The sequence below is a fragment of the Ranitomeya variabilis genome, chromosome 6, assembly GCF_051348905.1.
Source record: "Ranitomeya variabilis isolate aRanVar5 chromosome 6, aRanVar5.hap1, whole genome shotgun sequence".
Taxonomy (NCBI): Eukaryota; Metazoa; Chordata; class Amphibia; order Anura; family Dendrobatidae; genus Ranitomeya; species Ranitomeya variabilis.
This window is the reverse complement of record NC_135237.1, coordinates 288,242,339-288,270,188: the sequence shown is the minus strand read 5'-3', so window position 1 is coordinate 288,270,188 and position 27,850 is coordinate 288,242,339. Positions and strand designations below refer to the sequence as shown.

The 27,850-nt window shown below is 42.1% G+C and overlaps 1 protein-coding gene across 2 annotated transcripts in view; it reads right to left on the bottom strand.

Moving 5' to 3' along the window:
- Positions 1-27,850, bottom strand: part of ANKH (ANKH inorganic pyrophosphate transport regulator) — a 180,069-nt gene that overhangs the window by 82,432 nt on the left and 69,787 nt on the right. The window contains exon 1 of one of the 2 annotated variants that reach the window (XM_077269710.1): positions 19,144-19,268. The exons of the other annotated variant lie outside the window; for it this stretch is intronic. Within the exon in view, the coding sequence (XP_077125825.1) occupies positions 19,144-19,158 (15 nt within the window). The 5' untranslated portion in view covers positions 19,159-19,268. Of the gene's footprint in view, positions 1-19,143; positions 19,269-27,850 lie in introns of those variants that run through there. 2 annotated transcript variants of the gene reach the window in all.

Below are 27,850 nucleotides of genomic sequence, written 5' to 3'. Positions count from 1 at the left end.
TATTTTATAAGTGTACCCTTGTATATGCATCCTATATATTGTGCGCCATGAGTTGCATCCTACATACAGATACTGAACCTCACCAATGTCTAAGAGCCCCCCACAAGTAAAGTCAGTACTGCTACAATCTTTTCATTGCATTGGTAAGAACAGGTCTCCAGAGCCATTTTACGCAATGAAATGCATTTCTATTAAAGGGGTTATCTGGTCTTGTGGTGAAAGTCTGCATTCACTGCAGACTTCTGAATCCTTACAAGACACGCAATGTACTCTGTCAGGTTTCTCCCGAGACTGGCGGTCATATGACCTGAAGAATGTGATTTGCATAATTTAAGCCACATTCCGACTAAATGTGCTCTGCCTCACTTAATTCACATCTATTGAGTGAGGCTGAGTATGTCTAGTCGGCATGTGACCACGTTAGCAAAATCACATACATGTGGTTACATGACCGCCTGTTCTCGGCAGCGACACGGGAAAAACCTGACAGTGTACAGTGCATATGTGCTGTAAGGATTCAGGAGTCTGCTGTCACGAAGAGTGACTTTCACCACAAGGCCGGACAACCCTTTTAATTACTGGGTAATATACTATGTGACCCTTTATCAGTGGTGCAGAACCTTTCTGGTCCACGGGGCACATTCTATGACTAAACCAATCCCAGGGGTGCCAAGGAGTATTACCATCTTAGACATTTATTAAATACTGGAAGTATGGACTATGCATGTCTGAAAAGAGGCGGCGTCAGCTTTAGGACTCCCACCTATGGGAAGAATGTGGTCACTCTCCCTGTGTGTGTACTCCATGAAGGAGACTATGTACTTCAATGGGGTGCAACACAGGAATCAGGAGGCTTACATTCTGGTTAAGTGTTACAAGCCGCACATGGCTCCCAGGCCTTGCTGTTCACACTTGACCCACAGTACACTTGTCAGGTACTACATTTTCGCTGCCACCTACTAACATAGTACTTTACCTAGAAAATTCACTAACACCAGCGGAAATTCACATCAGCCATAAATTATGTGCAGTTAATGATTAAGTCTAGACAAAATGACAGCACAAAAGGATAAAACGATTGATGGGGTCCTTCAACTGTTAAACACAAGAACGAAGGCAGCAGTCCAGTCCAGTCCAGTATGTATCTTCTACAGTAAAAAGTCATGATTATTGGCGAATGTGTAGTTGTAGAAATAAAAGCGCTTATAGTGTAGATACTTTCTGCTGATAATCATGTGTAGTTATACACGGACTATCATTGTGATTTATCACTCTTCCAACGACACATTTTGCATCACTGCTTAATATCCAAATGAGCCTACTGACCCTACAAGCCAGTATAGCATACAGCCAGATTAGTTTGTATCAGATTTACATGTATGAAGTTGTCATTTCCTTTTGGCTTACAATGATATATTAAAGCGTACGTAGGTTGTTACACACATACTGGGAAATCTTAGCCATGGTCTAAAGCAGGGGTTTGAAACATTTGTGGCCCCTTAGGCTGCCTCATGCGGCCCTCAGGCACTGTAGACCCCTTGGTATCCCTGCCCGGTTCAGGGGATTCACCAATGGCAGCATTTTATTTCAGCATCCTTAGACACACATTCAATTGAAGTGATGTACCTGCTGTGAGGGGAAGGTGGGGGAGCGGCACCGGTGGAGCTGCGGGGCACGGGAGGCAGGAGCCAACTGCCGCAGCTAACCCCTGTGCCCGCTACTAAAGAGAAGTGATTATTCACGACTCTCCACGCCCATGGAAGTGGAGAGCAGTGAATATTCATTTCTCTATAATAGCCGCCACAGTAAGCGCAGCCGCCGGGTGATCACGTGTGCCCGCTACTAAAGTGAATGAATATTCACTGCTCTCTACACCTATGGGGGTAGAGAGCAGTGAATATTCATTCCCTTAAGAAGTGAGTACACGTGATCGCCATGCCGCAGGAAGCCGGCTACTGTGCCCACTATTACGGATCAATAAATATTCACTGCTCTCCACTCCTACAGTCCAGGGCATGTGGAGCAGTGAGTATTCTGGCAGCTGTCCTCTGCTTGTAAGCAGCGCATGACGTCACTGCCATGTGCTGCCTACAAGCATAAATCAGCTGCATCAGAACAAAATGCTGCAAGGGAGTGCAGGGAAGGTAAGTAGAATGGTTTATGCTTTTTTTATGTTTTTCTAATGGGGCAATGTATATCAGGATAGGGAAGAGGGGGCCATGCATACCAGGATGGGGATGAGTAGGCCATGCATACCAGGATAGGGATGAGGGAGCCATGTATACCTGAATTGGGGACATATATATACCAGGATGGGGGATATAAGGCTACATTCACATTTGCGTTGTTGGGCGCAGCGTCGTCGACGCATACCGACGCATGCGTCATGCGCCCCTATCTTTAACATGGGGGGCGCATGGACATGCATCGGTATGCGTTTTCTAGCGTTTTACGACGCATGCGTCATATAGACGAACAAGACAGGGCGCAGGGGACGCTACATGTTGCAGTTTTCCTGCGTCCTAATTTTTTTAAAAACGCATGCGTCGCACTTGCGTCGTAAATGCTCCAAAAAAAACATTAGTGTCTATAGAAAACGCATAGGGCGCAAGTGCCTGCGTTGTCCTGCGTTGTTCGACACATGCGTCTTTTGAAAAAAAAAAAAGTGAAGTGTCAATTTTTGTAACGTTGGACGCATGCGTCACAAAACACTGCGTTGTGCATGCGTTTTGCGCACCGACGCTGCGCCCAACAACGCAAATGTGAACGTAGCCTTAGTACAGAATTGACCAAATTCTTTGCTTCACCTTTTTTTCAATTTTCCTCCACTAAAACCTAGGGACGTGACTACAATATGGGGATCTGGATATGGGGACATGACTACAATATGAGAACTTGAATGGGGACATAACTACAATATGGGAACATTGATGGGGACTTACTGTATATACAATATAGGGAGCTGGATGGGGACATAACTACAATATGGGGTCATAACTACAATATGAGTACACATTCACCTAGCCTAGTTCTCGTGCTTCGCACTGACGAGGGCCACCAGCCCGAAACACCGTGTCTGCGAATTGAGATACTGATTTGGCTTTTATCCTAAGTCATATTGCAAGACTCGTTAAAGGGTTGATTGTGACTTGTAGGATCGCTACTTCCAACAGGTGGCGCTATAGAGTTCAAGTCCTCTTTTTCTCTGAAGAGGCAATTTGCATTTGTTATCACCACATCCATCATGACCCAAGTGCTAACATTTAAAAAAAAAAACATGGCAAAAATGATATATAGAAAAAAAATTGTATCACTAACAATGTCACTTTGTCCTTCAAAGAATGCAGCCAACCAAATTAAAACATTTTCTATATGCAGCCCATATACCCAGTTAAATTTGAGACCCCTGGTCTGAAGATATCAAACAGGAGCAGTTTTATCTCTTCAGACACTTAAGGATTTGATGAGAATTTGAACGCAGATTCTAAAGCTATACTCATCAAATCCGCAATCAATTCAACAATCATAGTGAGCAAAAGAAAAAATATTACGGATCTGCAGGCACTTATGAGGAATATCAGCAGCAAAAGTCTGGGTATCACCCTTGGGCTCATTCCAAGGGTTCATTAGTAAAATACCTCTGCCATTCACCACTGCCATTCAAAAGTGACATTCACCACTGCCATTCAACTCTGCCATTCACCACTGTCATTCACCATTGCCATTCACCACTGCCATTCATCACTGCCATTCACCACTGCCATTCACCACTGCCATTCACCTCTGCCATTCACCTCTGCCATTCACCACTGCCATTCAAAATTGCCATTCACCACTGCCATTCACCTCTGCCATTCAAAATTGCCATTCACCACTGCCATTCACCTCTGCCATTCACCACTGTCATTCACCATTGCCACTCACTACTGCCATTCACCACTGTCATTCAACCACTGTCATTCACCATTGCCATTCACCACTGCCATTTATCACTGCCATTCACCACTGCCATTCACCATTGCCATTCACCACTGCCATTCACCACTGTCATTCACTATTGCCATTCACCACTGCCATTCACCACTGCCATTCACCTCTGCCATTCACCACTGCCATTCACCTCTGCCATTCACCACTGTCATTCACCATTGCCATTCACCACTGCCATTCACCTCTGCCATTCACCACTGCCATTCACCACTGCCATTCACCACTGCCATTCCTCACTGCCATTCACCATTGCCATTCACTTTCACATAATTGCATTTCTATAATTATGGCTGGAAGCCAAAACCATGAGCAGACCCTTTATAGAAAATATAATGGAAGCATGTAACTCATTTTTTGGCTCACAAATACCAATGCAAACTACTGACAAAAATCCTGACCAATGAAAGCAGCCATTCTCATTAATTGGGTCACAATGATCCCTTATGTCACATAAAGAAGAATTACCTGGGCAATCACTTCAATAGCAGCAGCCTAATTTGCTTTTAGTACACTCCTTGGTTCCAACACTTGGGTAAATATTAAAATTCTAAACGTTGCTAACAAAATGCAATTAAACGTCCCAATCCAGCCCCAAAAAGAGACCTAAAGAGGAAGAACAACTACCAATGCACACACTTGTGTCTAAAGGTACCTTCACACTAAACGATATCGCTAGCGATCCGTGACGTTGCAGCGTCCTGGATAGCGATATCGTTGAGTTTGACACGCAGCAGCGATCAGGATCCTGCTGTGATATCGCTGGTCGTTGTTGAAAGTCCAGAACTTTATTTGGTCGTCAGATCAGTGTGTATCGTCGTGTTTGACACCAAAAGCAACGATACCAGCGATGTTTTACACTGGTAACCAGGGTAAACATCGGGTTACTAAGCGCAGGGCCGCGCTTAGTAACCCGATGTTTACCCTGGTTACCAGTGTAAAATGTAAAAAAACAAACAGTACATACTCACCTTCGCGTCCCCCGGCGTCCGCTTCCCACACTGACTGAGCGCCGTAAAGTGAAAGTGAAAGTACAGCACAGCGGTGACGTCACCGCTCTGCTGTTAGGGCCGGCGCTCAGTCAGTGCAGGAAGCGGACGCCGGGGGACGTGAATGTAAGTATGTACTGTTTGTTTTTTTTACATTTTACGCTGGTAACCAGGGTAAACATCGGGTTACTAAGCGCGGCCCTGCGCTTAGTAACCCGACGTTTACCCTGGTTACCCGGGGACCTCGGCATCGTTGGTCGCTGGAGAGCGGTCTGTGTGACAGCTCTCCAGCGATCAAACAGCGACGCTGCAGCGATCGGCATCGTTGTCGCTATCGCTGCAGCGTCGCTTAATGTGAAGGTACCTTTAATCTTAACAGGGATGTCATCAGGTTTTTGCCACCTAATCTGAGAGTAGCATAATGTAAAGACAAAGGCCCTGATTCCAGCAGTGTCACGTACTGGGCTGCTTGCTGTAGTTTTGATAAAACAGTAGGAGATTATCACTAGCAGACTAGTAAATCTGCTGCCGCATAGTCCTCCATATTCATGAGTAAACATGAGCAAATATTGTCAGCTTCCCCTTACTCAGCAAGCTATAGCGCTTACCGAAGAATCTGCAGCAGGCACCTGGATACCTGGAGCGCTCCCGATAATCAGGTGTCCGGCCCCGCAGCTGCATGTGTCGCCCTGCATGGAGAGCCTGGGTGTTGTGACTGTCACACAGCCACGATACATGCAGATGTGGCGCCGTACAGCTGATCATCGGGAGCCCTCCAGGTATCCAGATTCCTGTGGTCCAATCACCACTTACTCCCAAGGGGAACACACAGAAATTGTGAGTATGCGCATCACACACAACTGCAGACAATTCTTCTTAGACAAGAAAGTCTCTTTAATTTGAAAATTTCAAAAATGTTCTTTCCATCGCTCTCCACCCCAATGGAAATATAAGGAATATGATAACACAACTTTTTATCCAGTGCCTGAATAAGATCCAGATAAACAGTATATTTTCATTTACACAGAAAATAGAGACTAGAATTTATAAAACGCAGCCCTGTTAGGCAACCTAAGGCAATGAGATGGCGCCTCTCCCAGACGCTGCCCAGTAATACGCATCACTTACTTAGGCTGGGCATACACATTAGGTGAATGTCAACAGGCACTGCCAATTAGCGAGTATGGCAGGAGCCTGACTGCTCCCTTGTACATGTGCAGCAGACATGATCATGTGTGGTCAGCCATTCCCGCTTTTCCGGCAATTGTAAATTAATGGGTAACCATGATCAAGCCGAGTTGATGAGAGCAAGCGCCCTTCTATAGCGCCAATTCTGAATGCTCCTGGAGGGTTTGATTTACCTTGACCTTATGGCGATGCCCCCATGTGTAGACACCCTGTCCCACTGGTATATGTACATTTTTAAACATACAGTATGTACGTGTTCTTCTGTAGATGGATTATTGGGGTCCTCAACAACCAGCATCGTTCGTATTAAGTGAATCATCTAGCTATCCACTTGCTTATATAAAATGGAAGCGTTCTCAGGGTATAACATGGCCATATGTGTTACTATCATGTAGCCTCATTACATTTCCTCTGATAGAAGGTCACAGTTAAAGTCCAAAGACACAAAGTTCAAACTAGGTTTAAAACCAAATTCCTGAAACCTGACAAGGCAAACATAGAAGGTGAATACAGCTGCAGCCCCGAGCTACAGTCCAGGCTTTGTTTTCTCATGGAACGTCCTTGTGAAGCTCCAGCCGGCATCTGACAAGCAATGCTCCCAGTCTATGTGTGGGACCTGGGAGTATTCTTTCATTCTTTTACTTAGGTTTAACCCCTTAAGAACCAGAGGTATTTCCATTTTGCGTTTCTGTTTTTTGCTCCCCTTCTTCTTAGAGCCATAATTGTGTTATTTTTCCGTCAATATGGCCATGTGAGGGCTTATTTTTTTGAGGGACGAGTTTTAAATTTTGAACAACACCATTGCTTTTCCCATATCATGTACTGGAAAACGGGAAAAAAATTTATAAGTGCTGTGAATTGCCAAAAAAATGCAAGTCTACCATGTTCACTAAATGACCTGCCATTATGATTCTCCAGGTCATTACGAGTTCATAGACACCAAACATGTCTAGGTTCGTTGTATTCAAGTGGTGAAAAAAAATTCCAAGTTTGCAAAAAAAAAATGGCGCCATATTCCGAGACCTATAACGTTTCCATTTTTCACGATCTGAAGCTGGGTGAGCGCTTACTGCTTGCGCACGGAGCTGACATTTTTATTGACACCATTTTGGGATAGATATGATGTTTTGATCGCCCGTTATTGCATTTTATTGCAATGTTGCAGCAACTAAAAAACGTAATTCTGGATTTTTTATTGTTTTTCTCGTTACGCTTTTCACCGATCGGATTAATTCTTTTTATATCTTGATAAATCAGACGATTCTGAATTTGGCAATATCAAATATTTTTATTTTTTAAAATTGTTTTATTTTGAATGGGGCAAAAGAGGGGTGATTTGAACTTTTTATATTTTTTAAAAATTTTTTACATTTTTTTTAACTTTTTAGTTGCTTCTATAGTCTTCATGGGAGACTAAAAGCTGCGGCGGCATAATGACTTCAGTATAGTCGACTCTATCGACAGAGAAGAGAGAAATATAAATAAGACCATCTGCTACTAATAGGAAAATTGTTAAACATACTTGGTAACATAGTATAAGTGATAACAAAGACGACATAGTACATTTGGAAATATCATACAATGTCATAAACAAACCATACAGGGACCGAGTGGGTAATACTGGATACATATGGCCACTAGAAATACCTGTGAATATACATGATGGATTATAAATAACCCCAGCACCGGAATTAAAGGGAAATATAAAGCAGCATCACGGAGGATAATAGGAAAGTATTGGGAAATATTGCAAAACAAATAAACAACAGAGGGTATGGTGTGTGTCATAGATAACTAACCATATAAGAAGGATACTCAGAGAAATGATGCCAGATCATAATCCCTGTTGAGGCCCATTGGGTGGAGGGTCTCTAAAGTGTGGATCCAAAAGGCCTCCCTACGTTTTAAGCGGGCTACCCTATCGCCTCCCCGTTTTATTGGGGGAATGTGCTCAATGACCTGGAATTTTAGTTGTGAGATATTATGACCTTGGGTGGTAAAGTGTGACGGAATAGGCAGTAGGAGATGTTTGCATCGTACGGTAGACTTGTGTTTAGAAATCCTGTCACGTATTGGTTGCGTGGTTTCGCCCACATATAGTAGGCCACATGGACATTTAATCAAATATATTACCCATGATGAGGCGCATGTAAAATAGTCAGGAATGCGGAAAGTTTTTCCTGAATGAGGATGGTGGAAGGAAGAGCCCTTGAGGACATTGTGAGCAATTGAGGCAGGGGAACGTTCCTGTGCGGGGATTTTGTAGGAAACGTTGGCGAGGGGAAGATTTGTTTGAGCCCATATCAGCTTTTACCAACGAGTCTTTAAAATTCGGGGGACGCTTGAAGCATGGGAGAAACGTATTTTGAAACTCTGGGACATTAGGGTGGGCACTCGTCAGTAGGTGCCAGTGCCTGCGTATAGACCTATGTAAGACATAAGCAAAAGGATGGAATGAGTGTATAAATGGGATCCGGTTTGTGGCTCTATTAGGTCGTGGTGGCGAGGATGTTGCTGCGTCTTGGAGGATTGTTGCCGGATACCCACGTTGGGCGAATTTAGTGGCCATTTCCTGTAAACGGAGGGGCCGGAGGTCTGTGTCAGACACAATCTTTGAGACTCGATGGAATTGGGATTTAGGTACCGACTTCTTAGTAGCAGGAGGATGGAAACTCGTATAGTGTAACAAACTGTTACGGTCAGTGCTTTTTGTATAGAGGTCGGTAGAAATAGAACCGTCCGGCTGGAGAATCACCATAGTGTCAAGGAAGTTGATCTTGTTGGAGTCATGGGACATGGTGAATGAAATACCCGGCCAAGCTGTATTGAGCCAATCAAAGAAGGACGCGAGGGCTTCCAACGTGCCCCCCCCATATGCAGAAGACATCATCTATGTAACATCTCCAAAGGAGTACGTTACATAGGAATAGAGAGTTTGGGTATATTTTACTCTCTTCAAAATCAGCCATGTAGCAGTTTGCATAGGGGGGCGCTACATTGGAGCCCATCGCGGTGCCACGGATCTGTAAGTAAAAGTCGTCCTGGAACATAAAGTGGTTACGAGTGAGGATAATGGTCAACAGGTCTACACATAGGTTAACTTGATCACTTTGTAAGCCAGAATGAGTGAGAAGTTTGTGTACTGAATTAATACTCTCTATATGTGGGATTGAAGTATACAAATCTTTTACATCCATAGTAACCAGTATAGAATGTGGAGGGATATGACCTAGTTCCTTCAAAACATTAAAAAAGCCCCTGTGTCCAGGATGTATGATTTAGATGTCCGTATTAATGGGGTTAGGATTTTTTCGAGATACACCGCCAATGGGGAAAGTATGGAGACAGTGGAGGCCACTATTGGCCTTCCCTGGTGGTTTCTCCAGGTTTTATGCTCCAAGACGCAGCAACATCGCCACCACGACCTAATAGAGCCACAAACCGGATCCCATTTATACGCTCATTCCATCCTTTTGCTTATGTCTTACATAGGTCTATACGCAGGCACTGGCACCTACTGCCGAGTGCCCACCCTAATGTCCCAGAGTTTCAAAATCCGTTTCTCCCATGCTTCAAGCGTCCCCCGAACCTTAAAGACTCGTTGGTAAAAGCTGATATGGGCTCAAACAAATCTTCCCCTCGCCAACGTTTCCTACAAAATCCCCGCACAGGAACGTTCCCCTGCCTCAATTGCTCACAATGTCACAATGTCCTCAAGGGCTCTTCCTTCCACCATCCTCATTCAGGAAAAACTTTCCGCATTCCTGACTATTTTACATGCGCCTCATCATGGGTAATATATTTGATTAAATGTCCATGTGGCCTACTATATGTGGGCGAAACCACGCAACCAATACGTGACAGGATTTCTAAACACAAGTCTACCGTACGATGCAAACATCTCCTACTGCCTATTCCGTCACACTTTACCATCCAAGGTCATAATATCTCACAACTAAAATTCCAGGTCATTGAGCACATTCCCCCAATGAGACGGGGAGGCGATAGGGTAGCCCGCTTAAAATGTAGGGAGGCCTTTTGGATCCACACTTTAGAGACCCTCCACCCAATGGGCCTCAACAGGGATTATGATCTGGCATCATTTCTCTGAGTATCCTTCTTATATGGTTAGTTATCTATGACACACACCATACCCTCTGTTGTTTATTTGTTTTGCAATATTTCCCAATACTTTCCTATTATCCTCCGTGATGCTGCTTTATATTTCCCTTTAATTCCGGTGCTGGGGTTATTTATAATCCATCATGTATATTCACAGGTATTTCTAGTGGCCATATGTATCCAGTATTACCCACTCGGTCCCTGTATGGTTTGTTTATGACATTGTATGATATTTCCAAATGTACTATGTCGTCTTTGTTATCACTTATACTATGTTACCAAGTATATTTAACAATTTTCCTATTAGTAGCAGATGGTCTTATTTATATTTCTCTCTTCTCTCTCGATAGAGTCGACTATACTGAAGTCATTATGCCGCCGTCTTCTTCTATTGATACCGACTGCACTGGACCAGCCCACTTTCACATGCCTTGATCTGCACGCCTGAACCCAGCACTGGATGGCTACACCCACTACGGAGTCTCTATACTATTCTCCGGATCTCTTCTAGGCACCGCCCTTCTCAAGATCCTCCCACGGGTCTTTAGTTCCTTTCTTTTAAAAGTGGAACGCCACATACCGCAGTATGTTGCCTACGGTCCAGTGACACCTAGTTTCGTCACTTCCGCCGGCCCCTATCACACTACTATGAAGCACACGCAGCCGCACTTATGATGAGCCGGAACTCTCCATATCCGGTGACGTCACTTCCGCGTCTCCGGCGCACACCGTACATTGGCTTACAACGCCCATACGGTCACTCCCTCTCTCTATTTATTAGCGTTCCGCCATGCCACAGATCAGACCAGCGGTGGACACCGCGTCTGACACCGGCACATCACTCCAGGTCTCTAAAAGGTAATATACACCCTGCGCAGCTCCTACCTACAAGTGTATAGTTTCCACTTATGTAAGACTTACTTGGTACTTTCTTTCATCCCCAGTACCAATTTTTGTCCAGCGCATATGTAAGGTACGCCTTTTTCGGGATCCCCACCTGTCACATCACTTTATCACGCTTTAACATACCTTCCCTGTCACCTATAGACGCTGATTTTGCATGTGCCCTGAGACAACACTGTCTCCTATGCCCAAGTTTCAGTACAGTACGGTACGTGTCACATATTTCCCCCCCCCCTCACTTCTTCACACAGTAGATATGATGTGTCTTTATATTTTCCGTGGTCCTCTTCTGCATGACATTCTGATATATCTATATCTCCTATTCATTTGACCTGTTATTTTATTGATGTTCCACGATTTCTGACATTTGTTCTTCAAATTATGTATATACTTTTGTTGGTTTTTGTTATATTATTTTGGTGTATGTGTTTCTCACTTGTAGTAACTGAGGAAGGTCCTGATGGTGGACCGAAACATTTATTGGGTACTACAATAAAAAATCACACAAGCATTTAAGTTGAGTGCAAGGTTCTTTCTTTTATTTTGATAAGGTGTGGGAACCTACCTTAGCACCATTTATCAGTAGTGCACACGCTATTTACCACTAGCATTGCTTCCCCTTACGTGGAGCACACTGATTGGTCATGACTACTTTCTCTTACAATGCAGAAGAGACCTCGAGTATTCTGGCACGATCTACCTTTAATAGCGATTTTCTGAAAATCCCACCCAGGGAAATACGGGGACGGGACCTGGAACAGGAGCTCCGTCACTTCACGAACATTGAACTCCACTGTGCCACACTCACTCAGTATCTCCGAGCACAGCGGATCCCTAGGGGTCTGCGTGTACCACTCCGTCCCACACTCTTTCGGGACTCCTCTGATTATTGCATTAAATATGAACAGATACTTAATAAATGTTCTTTTGACATTATCACTTTGACAATTGAGCATTTACAGAAGGCGATCACAACAAGTACTGAATCCATCAAGTCCATTGAAGCACAGCTGTCTTCTTCTGGTCCTCCTGAGGAACGTACAGCCCTCAGAGAACAAATATCCAAGAACATTGAGAAACACCGACGGGAGACTGAGGAAAGGAAACGTATCAAATTCAATAGAGACACAGAGGACTACGAACGACAACAAGTATACAGATGGCAGGACAACTTCTTCAATCGACAAAACTCGTCATGTCAGGCTCCTCGATCCTCCCTCGACTACTCGACATCAGGCTCGGAACAAGAAAGGGGCACTTCCTTAGCCGGCCCTCCTCGTTTTTTAGGTCAGCGACAACGCCATCTGCGAAGAAGACAACGAGGCGCGGCCACGGACATAGGAAGAGACTTGGACCATATGAGAATCACGAGATCACAGGTATTAACCCGCTGGTGATTAATATCTCGGACAGATCCCTAGGGGTGGCGGAGTATAGGGTATTACAAAAGGGACTGTCATTCTGCCCTTCTTACCGCTGTCATACCTCTGACCTCGAAATGGACCTCCAACGATTCTTTCGGTCACTTATTTTAAAAGCTTATTTTTCCACCCCACCAGATTCCGTTCCGGTCCAATCCCAGACAGAGCCCTCAAACAGTGTTCTTTCATCTCGTAGCCTGGGGCTCCACACGAAAAGCCGTTTTAGGCCCCCACATGGCTTACATGCCATGGAGACCTTTATTGGGTTCGTACAAAACTCGTTTAAAACACTGCGAGAGGACATCAATAGGGGTAAATTGTTTTATCCCCCTAACCTCACTATCACTGAACGTCAGGCCCTCCGAGGCCTACAAGATGACAACAGTTTGGTTATTAAACCGGCTGATAAAGGGGGAGCCCTGGTGGTAATGAACAAAACAGATTACCTTAATGAGATCACACGCCAATTGGACAATACCACCATCTATTTAAAACTACAAAGGGACCCTACGGCCGCCATTCGTCAAATTATTTCAGACACTCTTCTGAAGTATACACAATAGGGGGTTCTTGACACCAAAACGTGCGAGTTTCTCACCAATCCCCATCCAGTGATTCCGGTTTTCTACACTATCCCCAAGATTCATAAAAACCTGGAGAAACCACCAGGGAGGCCGATAGTGGCCTCCACTGACTCCATACTTTCCCCATTGGCGGTGTATCTCGAAAAAATCCTAACCCCATTAATACGGACATCTAAATCATACATCCTGGACACAGGGGCTTTCCTTAATGTTTTGAAGGAACTAGGTCATATCCCTCCACATTCTATACTGGTTACTATGGATGTAAAAGATTTGTACACTTCAATCCCACATATAGAGGGTATTAATTCAGTACACAAACTTCTCACTCATTTTGGCTTACAAAATGATCAAGTTAACCTATGTGTAGACCTGTTGACCATTATCCTCACTCGTAACCACTTTATGTTCCAGGACGACTTTTACTTACAGATCCGTGGCACCGCGATGGGCTCCAACGTAGCGCCCCCTATGCAAACTGCTACATGGCTGATTTTGAAGAGAGTAAAATATACCCAAACTCTCTATTCCTATGTAACGTACTCCTTTGGAGACGTTACATAGATGATGTCTTCTGCATATGGGGGGGCACGTTGAAAGCCCTCGCGTCCTTCTTTGATTGGCTCAATACAGCTTGGCCGGGTATTTCATTCACCATGTCCCATGACTCCAACAAGATCAACTTCCTTGACACTATGGTGATTCTCCAGCCGGACGGTTCTATTTCTACCGACCTCTATACAAAAAGCACTGACCGTAACAGTTTGTTACACTATACGAGTTTCCATCCTCCTGCTACTAAGAAGTCGGTACCCAAATCCCAATTCCATCGAGTCTCAAAGATTGTGTCTGACACAGACCTCCGGCCCCTCCGTTTACAGGAAATGGCCACTAAATTCGCCTAACGTGGGTATCCGGCAACAATCCTCCAAGACGCAGCAACATCCTCGCCACCATGACCTAATAGAGCCACAAACCGGATCCCATTTATACACTCATTCCATCCTTTTGCTTATGTCTTACATAGGTCTATACGCAGGCACTGGCACCTACTGGCGAGTGCCCACCCTAATGTCCCAGAGTTTCAAAATCCGTTTCTCCCATGCTTCAAGCGTCCCCCGAACCTTAAAGACTCGTTGGTAAAAGCTGATATGGGCTCAAACAAATCTTCCCCTCGCCAACGTTTCCTACAAAATCCCCGCACAGGAACGTTCCCCTGCCTCAATTGCTCACAATGTCCTCAAGGGCTCTTCCTTCCACCATCCTCATTCAGGAAAAACTTTCCGCATTCCTGACTATTTTACATGCGCCTCATCATGGGTAATATATTTGATTAAATGTCCATGTGGCCTACTATATGTGGGCGAAACCACGCAACCAATACGTGACAGGATTTCTAAACACAAGTCTACCGTACGATGCAAACATCTCCTACTGCCTATTCCGTCACACTTTACCACCCAAGGTCATAATATCTCACAACTAAAATTCCAGGTCATTGAGCACATTCCCCCAATGAGACGGGGAGGCGATAGGGTAGCCCGCTTAAAACGTAGGGAGGCCTTTTGGATCCACACTTTAGAGACCCTCCACCCAATGGGCCTCAACAACAGGGATTATGATCTGGCATCATTTCTCTGAGTATCCTTCTTATATGGTTAGTTATCTATGACACACACCATACCCTCTGTTGTTTATTTGTTTTGCAATATTTCCCAATACTTTCCTATTATCCTCCGTGATGCTGCTTTATATTTCCCTTTAATTCCGGTGCTGGGGTTATTTATAATCCATCATGTATATTCACAGGTATTTCTAGTGGCCATATGTATCCAGTATTACCCACTCGGTCCCTGTATATTTTGTTTATGACATTGTATGATATTTCCAAATGTACTATGTCGTCTTTGTTATCACTTATACTATGTTACCAAGTATATTTAACAATTTTCCTATTAGTAGCAGATGGTCTTATTTATATTTCTCTCTTCTCTGTCGATAGAGTCAACTATACTGAAGTCATTATGCTGCCATCTTCTTCTATTGACACCGACTGCACTGGACCAGCCCACTTTCACATGCCTTGATCTGCACGCCTGAACCCAGCACTGGATGGCTACACCCACTACGGAGTCTCTATACTATTCTCCGGATCTCTTCTAGGCACCGCCCTTCTCAAGATCCTCCCACGGGTCTTTGGTTTCTTACTTTCAAAAGTGGAACGCCACATACCGCAGTATGTTGCCTACGGCCCAGTGACACCTAGTTTCGTCACTTCCGCCGGCCCCTATCACACTACTATGAAGCACACGCAGCCGCACTTATGATGAACCGGAACTCTCCATATCCAGTGACGTCACTTCAGCGTCTCCGGCGCACACCGTACATTGGCTTACAACGCCCGTACGGTCACTCCCTCTCTCTATTTATTAGCGTTCCGCCATGCCACAGATCAGACCAGCGGTGGACACCGCGTCTGACACCGGCACATCACTCCAGGTCTCTAAAAGGTAATATACACCCTGCGCAGCTCCTACCTACAAGTGTATAGTTTCCACTTATGTAAGACTTACTTGGTACTTTCTTTCATCCCCAGTACCAATTTTTGTCCAGCGCATATATAAGGTACGCCTTTTTCGGGATCCCCACCTGTCACATCGCTTTATCACGCTTTAACATACCTTCCCTGTCACCTATAGATGCTGATTTTGCATGTGCCCTGAGACAACACTGTCTCCTATGCCCGATTTTCAGTACAGTACGGTACGTGTCACATATTCCCCCCCCCCCCTCACTTCTTCACACAGTAGATATGATGTGTCTCTATATTTTCCGTGGTCCTCTTCTGCATGACATTCTGATATATCTATATCTCCTATTCATTTGACCTGTTATTTTATTGATGCTCCATGATTTCTGACATTTGTTCTTCAAATTATGTATGTACTTTTGTTGGTTTTTGTTATATTATTTTGGTGTATGTGTTTCTCACTTGTAGTAACTGAGGAAGGTCCTGTTGGTGGACCGAAACGTTTATTGGGTACTACAATAAAAAATCACACAAGCATTTAAGTTGAGTGCAAGGTTCTTTCTTTTTTTTTTGATAAGGTGTGGGAACCTACCTTAGCACCATTTATCAGTAGTGCACACGCTATTTACCACTAGCTGTGTGGTTTCAGTCATACACCTGGCCGCATTATTGATGAACCTGCCCCATATTGTTCAGTACAGTGTAAATGAAATCGCCCCAACATCCAAATTACCTAGAACTTCTGGCTGAAGAGAAATCTACATGACTAGCAATGCTCTAGCAAGTTGCAGTTATTCTAACAAATCAGAACGGTGCGTAAAAAAGCAGAACACAAAAGTGTGTTAGTAGTTTAATAAAATGGAAATGTAATATTCTAGGAGTTATTACAGCAAGTCTGCAATCAGTGTATTATCCTGTCCTCGTAGAATCGAACTTGTCACTGTCTCCGTCTACCACAAACATGGTGTCATTGATCTAGAATCCTGCAACACATTCTTGGCATGTGACAGACAGGATGTCTCATTCACTGCACATTTCAATCAAGGAGAACTCACAATGTATGACAGGGTGGCAAGTCAAGAAAGTAATCCAAACACTTATGGGTTATATACTTCATTATGTCAGAATATTCAAGCAAAATACAGATGTATACATGAGCTACATCCAAAAGCACAACTAAAATACTTTATTAAATAATATCTACTCCTTTTCTTCCCATAAATCAATAGTACAAATGAACATTAGAAACATTGTAATATATATTATCACAGAAATCTCCTTATGTTGATATATGATTATTCCAGATATGATAGATAACCATATTGGTTTCAGGGAGAGAAAAAATCCTCATTACCTGTGGGATCCCCCAATATAGTTTTATTAAATGAGTTAGCTGGGACTTTGTTAGTCAAGTAATAGTCATCAGTATTTCTCATTAGTGGAAGACTAACCTCCAGGAACCTGGCTAATGGGCAGAATGAAGGGGTTCCAAAATTTCGGTAAGAAACTTGAGGTTTTCAATGTGTACAGAGGCACAGAAGCTCATGGGTATGGGCAGCTATTTGTGTCTAGTACGGTAACTTGTCCAATTTAGGTGGCATTCATCACCGAGGACCCACTGATACTAGATCTCTTGCTAATCGCTCCAGGTTGATATTTATTTCAAAAATTCAGTGAGCAGCCCCTCTTGAAAAAATAAAGCAGCAAATCGAGAAATCTCTCTAATTAGATATATCTCCAATATCACAATTAAACCAAAGTTCTATGACTTTTTAAATAACATTCCATCTGTAGTATAAATCTTCTTCGAGGTCATTTAGCACAGATTCAGCTAGCATTTTTTTCACTTTTCACACTTTCTTCAGGTCTTTGGCAATTTTTTGATGCAAGTGTGGTGTGATCGTAAGTATTTCCCATATGCTCCTCTATAGGAAAAAAGCACATTTGTATAAAAAAAATGCACAAACATTATGGCATTTTCTTCCCCGAGTCAAAACAAGGCTACGGGAAAGAAAGTCATAAGGTTTCTAGGACACAATGCAATAGATATGGTCTGGCATCCCTAAGTGAGTCTAGCTGTAGATAAGGTAAGACTAATGTAAAAACAGAGGGAGCAGTAGATCTTTTTCCACAGTCCTTGTCTTCACTTCCAAGTTGTGGGCATTTTGCTCAATGAAGTTCTGCTACCAGCATTTTATCAAGAGCGCTCACATTCAACAAGCCTGAGCTGTTCGAAAGGGATAGCAATAGCCAAAGCCCATAAAGACAAAATACACCTTTCACTTGAAGTTTAATGTATATGTGGGGCCTCCAAACTCTGACCTGACACATGATTTTCAATGACCGATCTTTTGTTCTCCAAGAGATAAGTCAACTCCAGAAGAGTTTGGCAGCAGTTCGTTCATAGAGAATAATGTCAACCAAACGATCTTCATCATTCATATAAATTCTAAGGCGTCCTTCCTTCTCTTCTAGTTATTGGTGACAATCCACATTTGACTTCTCATTGTTCAGTATCCAATTTTTACATAGATGCATAAAAGAAAAAATATGTTTTTCAAAGACTGGATATCCATGTTTTAGTGGCATCTTACCAAGTGTTACTCACCTGTCCTGGCTCAAGCGCCTCGTTTCCCTCCCTACATCCGTCTCCCTTTGTGCTTGCCTATGCCAGGTAACCTAGTAAGTTCCTGTGCCATGATAACCAGGGCTGTGGAGTCGGAGTCATGGAGTTGGACCCCGTTTTGGTGGAGTCGGAATCATGGGAATTGAGGAGTCAGAGGTTTGGCTTGCCGACTCCACAGCCCTGATGATAACCCAAGGCTTTTTAAGATCTATGCTGCTTGAGTTTTCAGAAATGATAGCATTCAGTTACCTTTCTTACAGGAGTATGCCTCATCATCCACTTCATGCACCAAATCATTTCTTCAGCAAACTCCCACCTGCTATCCTACAATCTGCAAGTATTTCCTAGCTTTGTGAATTACTTACTAGTTTTGTGAATTCTGGTGCTAATGCTGCTGCTCTGCAGCTACAGGTACCTGTTGTCAAACTCATTTCAACTAATACTGGGGCCATTTACACCAATGTCTTTGCAAACTACCGTAGGTACCTAATTATTGTTTATCTCTTCTATTCCTATGTGTAATCACATTACTGCAAGCAAGTAACCAGTTTGCCTATTCATTACTGCTATCCTAAGGTTAACCATTTGCCTGCTGCAAGTTCCAATTTGCATGAATCAGCTATTAACTGTCTGTATGTTGTAAGTCCCTGAATTCATACATCTCTCCTATTATCTGCCTGCAGCAACTGATTACTATTAACCCTAGATTGTACACGTCTCTGTGCTATTAAACATTTGCTTGCTGCAACTCCCTGTCTATACATCATCTGTTTCTTTGTGTGTATCCACACACCTGGCTCTGCTGCATCTGGTGTTTTCTGATCCACTTGTCTGTCTGGCCCTCTGCATATCCTTCAATCCTGGTCCTCGCTGATCCATATGCTGAATGTCAATGACCGCTCTGCTGAACCATCTTCCCCAGTACATGCTGCTCAATCTGACCTATAGTTAAGAATCCATATAAACAGGTGAGCCTTAACACTTAAGTTTTTAAGTATAGCAACTTCTACAACAAACCAGTATTTTTGTGTGGATGATGTCTGCTGTATGGGGAGAACAGAAGAAACCCAGAAAATGGGATTTGAGAAAAAATTATTTTATAAAGAGCTCCTCATCTAAGAGATTATAAAAGAAATTCTTCAAAACAGTTACGGTACTTATAACGCTGTCAAATTTTTGGATATTTTTTAATTTTATGCAACATATCATGAATTTTCTTACAAAAAACAACATTATTTTCATCAGTCAAAACCAGAGTCAGTTCCAGTTTATTGTGTACACAGTAAGTTTTACACATATGAATATGCATGGAAGATGAATATTAGAAACCAATTACTGAGGATCCACTGCTTTCCTTAGAAGAACAAATCTTAGTAATTTTCAATAGTATTTCCAAAATATTAGAGAGTAAAACATATTTGTAAGAGATGCAGCAGTATTAACAATATTCTTTTGCAAGCTTCATCTAGAGTCTAGATTCTAGACTAAACAACCTTGAGACTGTACCAAAAGCAATTATTGTTTTCAGGAAGGAAAAATGCAACGAAATTAAACATCAGAGATAAGTTACGGAGAAAAATACAATGACCTTCAAAAACTGAAATACACTACTGATTTTCATCTCACAACCAAAGAGTTACTTAGCTGAAAAAAAATCATATCCATCAAATTCAACCAAGCAATGGGAAAGGGTAAAGGGAATGCAGTAGAGGTTCAACCAGTTTGCCCCCAAAATTGAAGTTTTTCCCTCCTGATCCCAACTGTTGATCGACTAGATCAGCATTCAGAGCATGAATTTTACATGTTTAAGTAAGTTTTTCTTATTTTCTTCTAACAATTTCTTAAAATCAACCCTTTGTGACCATTCGCTGCTTATGGTAAGGAATCCTTGTTTACAATGGCGATTGAACCATTTTTTCTCCAGACAGACAGACTCCCTTTTTAAGAGGTTGTACAATAAACTCCATTTGATCATATTTTTTGGATGAGCCATTTATGGACAAGTTATCTCTTTTCAAGAGTAAATGTATGCAATTATTTAAACTTTACTCATAACCAAGTCCCATCATGCCCTTTTATCAGTTTTAGGGCTCTTCTTTGTACTTTTCTAGCTCTAGGGCATCTATTCTATGAACTGGTACCCAGAATTGAACTGCATATTCCAGATGAGTTCACATTAATGTTTATTAAAGTGGTAGTATTATACCTTGTCCCACAAGTGCATGCTTATTTTAATACTTGATAATATCCTGCTGGCATTAGAAGTTGCTGATTGACACTGTATGCTGCTATTTAGTCTGTGATCGACAAGTATACCCAGATCCTTTTACCCCTAGAGCATATGGTGCCCGCATATTATTCATAATCCAGATGCAAAATTTTACATTTATCTACATTAAACCTCATAAGCCAAGCGGATGGCCAAACACTCATGTTGTCCAAGTCAGCTTATGAACATATTCCATAGACTGCATTATACTACATAGGTTGGCGTCATCTGCAAAAATAGAAACATAACTAACCCCTTAGCGACCGCCAATACGCATTAAAATGGCAGCCACTAAGGGTACTTATTCCCTCATCGCTGTTTTAAAAGACTTTAGTGCCCCCCAGAGTCGAAAAATCTCCATGGTCTCAACTACGGGGGGAGAGGAGATCCTGGAGAACATGATCAGGGCCGGATTTTCACTGACTTACGGCGATCAAAAAAATAAAAAAATAATAATAAAAAAGTGTGCCCGCTGTTTCAATGATTTATCTCTTTTAATGTCATAATACACATGTCAGACAAGAGAGAAATGCCACCCCTCGACACCTCCCGGTACCTCTGCCATCCCCGGGCCCCTCCTGATCCGTCCCCTGGCCGGCGTCCTCTTCCTAGCAAAAAAAAGGTGGGTGCATGCGCAGTGCGGCCGCCAAGAACTGCCGGCCGTCACCCGGCAACAATATGACATTTTTCCTATTGGTTCCTTTTGATCACTGAGATAGGGTCTATCACAGTGATCAAATGAAAAAAAATAGTAAATTAAATCCCCCTTAGTCACCCCCTTAGTTCAGATAAAAAAAGTATAAAATATTTTTATATTTTTCCATTCTTTATAGTTCGAGTTAGGGTTGGGGATAGGCTTTATGTTAGGGGTGGGGTTAAGGATGTGTTAGGGCTGGGGTTAGAATTGTTTTTCTTTCAAAAGTAAAATGAAAAAAGGACGATATGACGGCTAGTGTGGAGCGCAAGTGCTCGCTACTGGAGTTTGCATCAGGTGCTCGGATATGAACGGAGTATTGTAGATGCCCACATGGCTTTTTTGGGTGTCTAAGGCTGCTTTCATACACCAGTTTTTTAATAATCCGTTGAATTTTGGAAAAAAAACGGATCCGTTGGAAATTGTGAAAAACTGATGCAATGGATCAGTTTTTTCGCTTGATCAGAGTATGTGGATCTGCCAGCTATTTTTGATTCTGGGGGGAGGAGAGAGAGAGAGCGCGAGAGAGACCAGAATGGAAAATGCATGGTTGTTTCGAAAATGCATGAATTGTTTAAAAAAACAGAATCCGTCGCCGGATTCCATCATTTGACCTCACTTTTCATCCGTTTTTTTCTGGATCCGTCACTGTATGTTTTTTCGATGGACAGAAAATACATTCCTATGTCCATTTTCTCCGGCCACCGGAAAACTAATTTTCGACGGATCCGACAAAAAATGGATGAAACGTGAGGCCATCCGTAGGAATCCAGTAATAATACAAGCCTATGAAAAAAAAACAGATGCAGTGTCAACTTTTGCCGGATCCGTTTTTTTCAAAATTTGCCGGATTGTGCCTGACAGCCAAAAACTGATGTGTGAAAGCAGCCTAACAGCTGCTAAACATGTGGGGCGGGGACTCCAGCATGTTAATCGAGCACCCGCGATATTCGGTGCACACCCAAGCACCCGATGCAAACTGGAGTAGCGAGCCCTTGTGCTCAACACTAATGACCATATTCAATATGATGACTTAATGTTATCAAATTCTGTGTCGTACCTGTGGGTTCAAAATGCTCACTATACACCTGGATAAAATCCTTTAGGGGTGTGGTTTCCAAATGGTGTCACTTGTGGGGGTTTTCCACTGTTTAGGCACATGAGGGGCTCTCCAAACGCAACATGGCATCCGCTAATTATTCCAAAAAATTTTACATTACAAAAAAGTCAAATAGCGCTCCTTTCCTTCTAAGCCCTGACGTGCTCAGAATGGAGAAATTGCACAAAAAAATGTGGGTTCCATTTTCAACCGTTACCCTTTTCAAAATAAAAAAAAAAGTTTAGATCTAAAGTACATTTTTGTGAAAATAATGAAATGTTCATTTTCCTTCCTTTTTTGCTGAAGAACTCATAAACCTCTTGAATGTGGTTTTGAGTACCTTGAGGGGTGCAGTTTTTAGAATGGTGTCATTTTGGGGTATTTTCTGTCACATAGGCCCCTCAAAGTCACTTGAAATGTGAGGTGGTCCCTAGAATAAATGGTTTTGGAAATTTTGTTAGCAAAATGAGAAATCGCTGTTAAACTTTTAACCCTTAGAACTTCCTAACAAAAAAAATATGTTTCAAACATTGTGCTGATGTAAAGTAGACATGTGGGAAATGTTATGTATTAACTATTTTGTGTGACATCACTCTCTGATTTAGGCCGGGATCACACACGGCGAGATAAGGCTGAGTCTCGCAGGTTAAAACTAAGCTCTGGCACCGGCACTCCAGAGCGGAGCGTGCGGCCGCACAGCAATACATGGAGCTGCACGCTCCGCTCCGGAGTGCCGGTGCCAGAGCTTAGTTTTAACCTGCGGGACTCGGTCGTATCTCGCTGTAGTGTGACTCCGGCCTTAAGGGCATAAGAGTTACAAGTTTGAAAATTGCTAAATTTTCAATTTTTTTTTCCAAAATTCCAATTTTTTCACAAATAAACGCAAGTCATATTGAATAAATTTTAGAACAACTATCAAGAAGTACAACATGTCATGAAAGAAACAGAATCAGTGGGATATGTTGAAGTGTTCCAAAGTTATTATCACATAAAGTGACAGTGGCCAGAACTGCAAAATTTGGCTTGGTTATTAAGGTCAAAATTGGCTCGGTCATTAGGGGGTTATAAGGGAACCTGACAGCTTGCCCATGTCTCCTCCAACCTGCCCCATGTCTTTAATACACTCTATATATTGATTCAAAGAAGCCTCTTTTCAGTGATTCATCCTCATTAAATTTCCTTAAAATCATTTTTTTTATCAATTTGGCCATGGATATGCAAAATAGTGGGGGACTAGTTGTGGGGCTGTTGTGTTCCCCAAGAATAATCGTGTTTTCATGGATGTGAATACAATGATCTGTAAGAGTGGCATCACAGCAGGCTCTTGAAAATCTTGTGCATGAACGTTGACCCTCCCTGGCTGTGGCCCAATGAAGCCAGGTAAATTCATATATATAGCCAAATTTGCAGCTCATGGAAGACGCATGTGGGGTTGAAAATTTTGTTTATGGGCTCTCAACCACTTTTGTAGAAAGAGCTAAAACTATAAACAGCTGAATAAAATCAAACTACTTCACAGAAGAATCAAAAACTTTTCTAGCAACGTTTTAAAACTATTGGACAAAGTCCTCTATGTGATTCAGATACAATGGAAGGGATGGTACGGCAGGCTTCAGCATTACCCAGCAACCTAAGCAGAATATCTAGTTTCACACTGGGCTGAGAAGCTCTGTCTTTACGTAGCATGTAATAGAAAGTCATAAATGTCCTCAGTACAGAGAAGGCATTGTGTATCACTATCTTTGTAAGCTTCAGATAAAATATCAGGAATTGCCCTCCGTTATTAAAATATTACAGCAAAGGCCCTCAAAATGACAATCTGCCCTTGAACAGCCCTCTTGTATTCTCGAACTCAAAGCATAAAGAACGTACACATACTGGGCTCCTGATCTGGAACCGAGCCATCCAGGGCCAAGAGCCAGCTCAGACATTGCGAGAAACGTCTCCTTAGTATGGATGAATTTCACTCAGGAGACATACTAGTAACGAAACAATGACTTTCAGTTCTAGAGGTTTAGTCTGTTTTTACAGACCTTTTTCTCATAAAATGACATGTGTCTTCTTTTTACTGATATCTGAGCATAAAAGGGATTCTATGGTGTATTTTACTGACCATTACAGGTCCTTTAATTTGTCACAGCCTAACAATTCATACAGACACAGAATGTCTTTTGGAGACAATCCCTTTACAATAGTAATGCGACATAGACACTTTAAACAAGGAACGCTATACGACACTGATAAATTAGCTTTTGGGTTTGATGAGCTTCCTAAAATATTCAGCTCCCAGAAGCAGATTTAAGGGGACTTTATATTGCACCTGGGATTAAGCTGAAAAGTACAGTTAACTGTCAGTCCGCTACCTCAACCAATCAATCTCTCCGTTAGTGTTCTCAGCAGAAAGTAGCTGTAGGGACGACCATCATTAGATTTCTCTCAAATGTCTTTTTGAAAGGGATGTTCGCTATTTTTACATTGATGCCCTATTGTTTGGATATCTTAGGTTATTAATATGAGATCAGAGGGTGGTGTTCAACTGTACCCCTATCAATCAGCTGTTGTCACCTCCAGGAGCGTCTGGATATAGACATTGTATTGAGCGGGACACTACAGTTCCCTACATCGGTTAGTCCTTGTTGTAAGGTACTGTAGATATGCACCTATATTTTACGTCTGCAGGACATAGTAACAGCCTATAAACTAATCTAATATTGGTAATCCCTTTATCCTAAGGATAGGTCAACAAAATTCTCCAAGTGGAAAACCCCTTGTCGTCTTTTGATCCTGGGCCTGAATTGACACCAACCTACTATATGGTCTGGACATAAATCTCTGCTTAAACCTTGTTTTCATGTTTTTTGTTTGAAAGATGACAATATGTATTCCAAGTTGACTTAGGCCCCTGCACGCATTAGACTAAGGTCATTGAACCCTCCAATATCAACAGGCTCAGCCGACAGTTTAACATGTATGGAGGTCCATTACTGTACCGATAGATGACATTTGAGGATCTGACATATCCGATTTCGGACCGCCAGTCATTTGGTCTCTAAAAGACAAGGTAAGAGGGAGTCTGGCAGAGTGGTCCTGTGTATGGGAGACACTGGCGAGATAGGTGCCGTACAAATGACTGGCCGAATCATCGTTAGGCCGACAATTATCTAAAGTGTATAGGAAAGCTTTAAGGGGTTGTCCCACAAACAAAGTACATTTCAATAAATAGATCTTGGAATAATAATAATAATTTCCACAAGTGGATGCGTTAAAAAAAAATGTTCCTTACAAATGCGCCTGCTGCTGTACTGTGTAATGGCTGTGTCTGATCAGCAGAGCTCTTCCAGTTCATGGTTGGAACATAACACAGCTCTTGGCCAGGGCATAGGGTGAGAAGCATAAGTCACTTATGATAAGTGAATATACAAGCGAGACAGCAAGGCCTCTCACCTGCTGCTTTCTGAGGCACCACATTGCCCTAGCTGAGATAACACAGACGTGAGTTTCTGCAGTTTCTCCATCTCTCTGAGCTTATCATAAATCAAGTCAGCAACATAGGAGCTGAGCTTATATGTCTATGACTTGATTTATGATGAGCTCACAGGACTGGTGATGAGGCAGAAACACTTCCCATGTGATAAAACAAGGAAATGTATTACCTCAGGAAGTGAAATATGTTACCTCAGAAAGCAGCAGGTTGTGAGCCCCTGTACTCTGTATATTCACTTATCATAAGTGACTTACCGTATGTTTCCCCCTCTTACAAGGAGCTGTGGTATGTGATGACCATTAACTGGAGCAGCTCTGCAACGGACACAGCCATTACACAGTACATAGCAGGGGCACATTTATAAGATTATCTCAGCACAGGAACATTTTATTTAAACACATCCAATTGTGGAAATAAAATATAAAAAACTAAACTATCCACACACAGATAACACAGGTCTGCGACTAAAAAGCTGTTTGATTATTTTCATCTAATTTCCATGTATTTTGGTGTGCTGAAAATGAAAAAAATATTGAAAAAAATATTGAAAAAAATCCTGGAAGTCAGGATTTGCCACAAAATGCAAAATTCTCTTCAAATTTAGTATATTTTTCTAAATTTTTTTTTTTTTTTTTTTTTTTGAAAGTCAAAATTACTATTAATTAATTCACATCAATGCATTGAAGATATACAAGACCCTGACTACAAAAAAAATCGTCGGACGAATGCTGAAAGCATTTCAAGCTTTAGGTTGCCTGATGAGTTTGAAAGTGCATTTCCTCCATTCCCACCTTGACAACTTTCCTGAAAATTTGGGAGCTGTGAGTGAAGAGCAAGGTGAAAGATTCCACCAGGACATTAAAGAGATGGAAAGAAGATACCAGGGAAGATGGAGCATTACAATGATGGCAGACTACTGTTGGATGCTTCAGAGAGACATTCCAGATGCTACTCACAAGCGTAAATGTACCAAGAGAAGCCTCACAGGGAAGAAGAATTGATTTTATTGTGTGCAAGTGAGCTCATTGCAGTTAAAAAATGATTTTCATGAAACATTTGTAATAAAAAATTTATTTTATGAGTCTATTTTAATTTATTTTGAGGTATTGTCTTATTTAACATAGTTACTTAAATTGTCAGAAAACGTGATGTCCTATCACAAAACAGAGGTCCTTTTCGGATTCAGCGCACTTAAAAACATAAAGATTACGTGGAATAACCAAAACAGCTCTTCTTGAAAAATTTTTTTTTGTAGACCTGTGTAATCACAATGACTAAACTCTAGTAATATAAAGTGCAATTTCAGAATTCAGGCCCGATTTATTAAGACTCTAGCTTTGTACACAGGGTTTAATGAAAAGAAGGCTAGAGTAAGATGCGCCCAATTTACTAAGAGATTCATGCATCTTAACAAATTCGGTGCATGTTACAAGTGCCATGCGCCAACGCCAGAAAAGTTACTCCAGTCAGGGATTGAAACACATTTCTGACATAGCTTAGATGGTGGGGATTTTGAAGTATTTGCCGGATAGGCTTCACGACGCTGTGTCCTGACTATTTTGGCGATGCTAACCCTAATTGACGTGATGTGTCTTATGTCAGAATTCTGAGTCTATTCTGGTAGCTACAATAGAAGATCTACTTATAGGAATGACAAATAAATATATTCCACCAACATAAGAAAATGCTAAAAATAATATCAGTGTGAGACAGCATTCGCAGTACCCTGCTGACAATGATGAATCACAGCACCAGGAGGATGCTGCAATTTAATTCTTATTGTGAAGGATTTTCATCTGTAGCAGATAAGATTAAATTTCCTACATGTATTTGCCAAGGGCCATTATTTCAGTGCTTAGAGGATTAAGGAGTTATTCTTCAAGTCATACATTAGAAATAAACAAAGTGTAGATCCACCTCAGGACTACACACTTCCTTATATACATAATAAGAA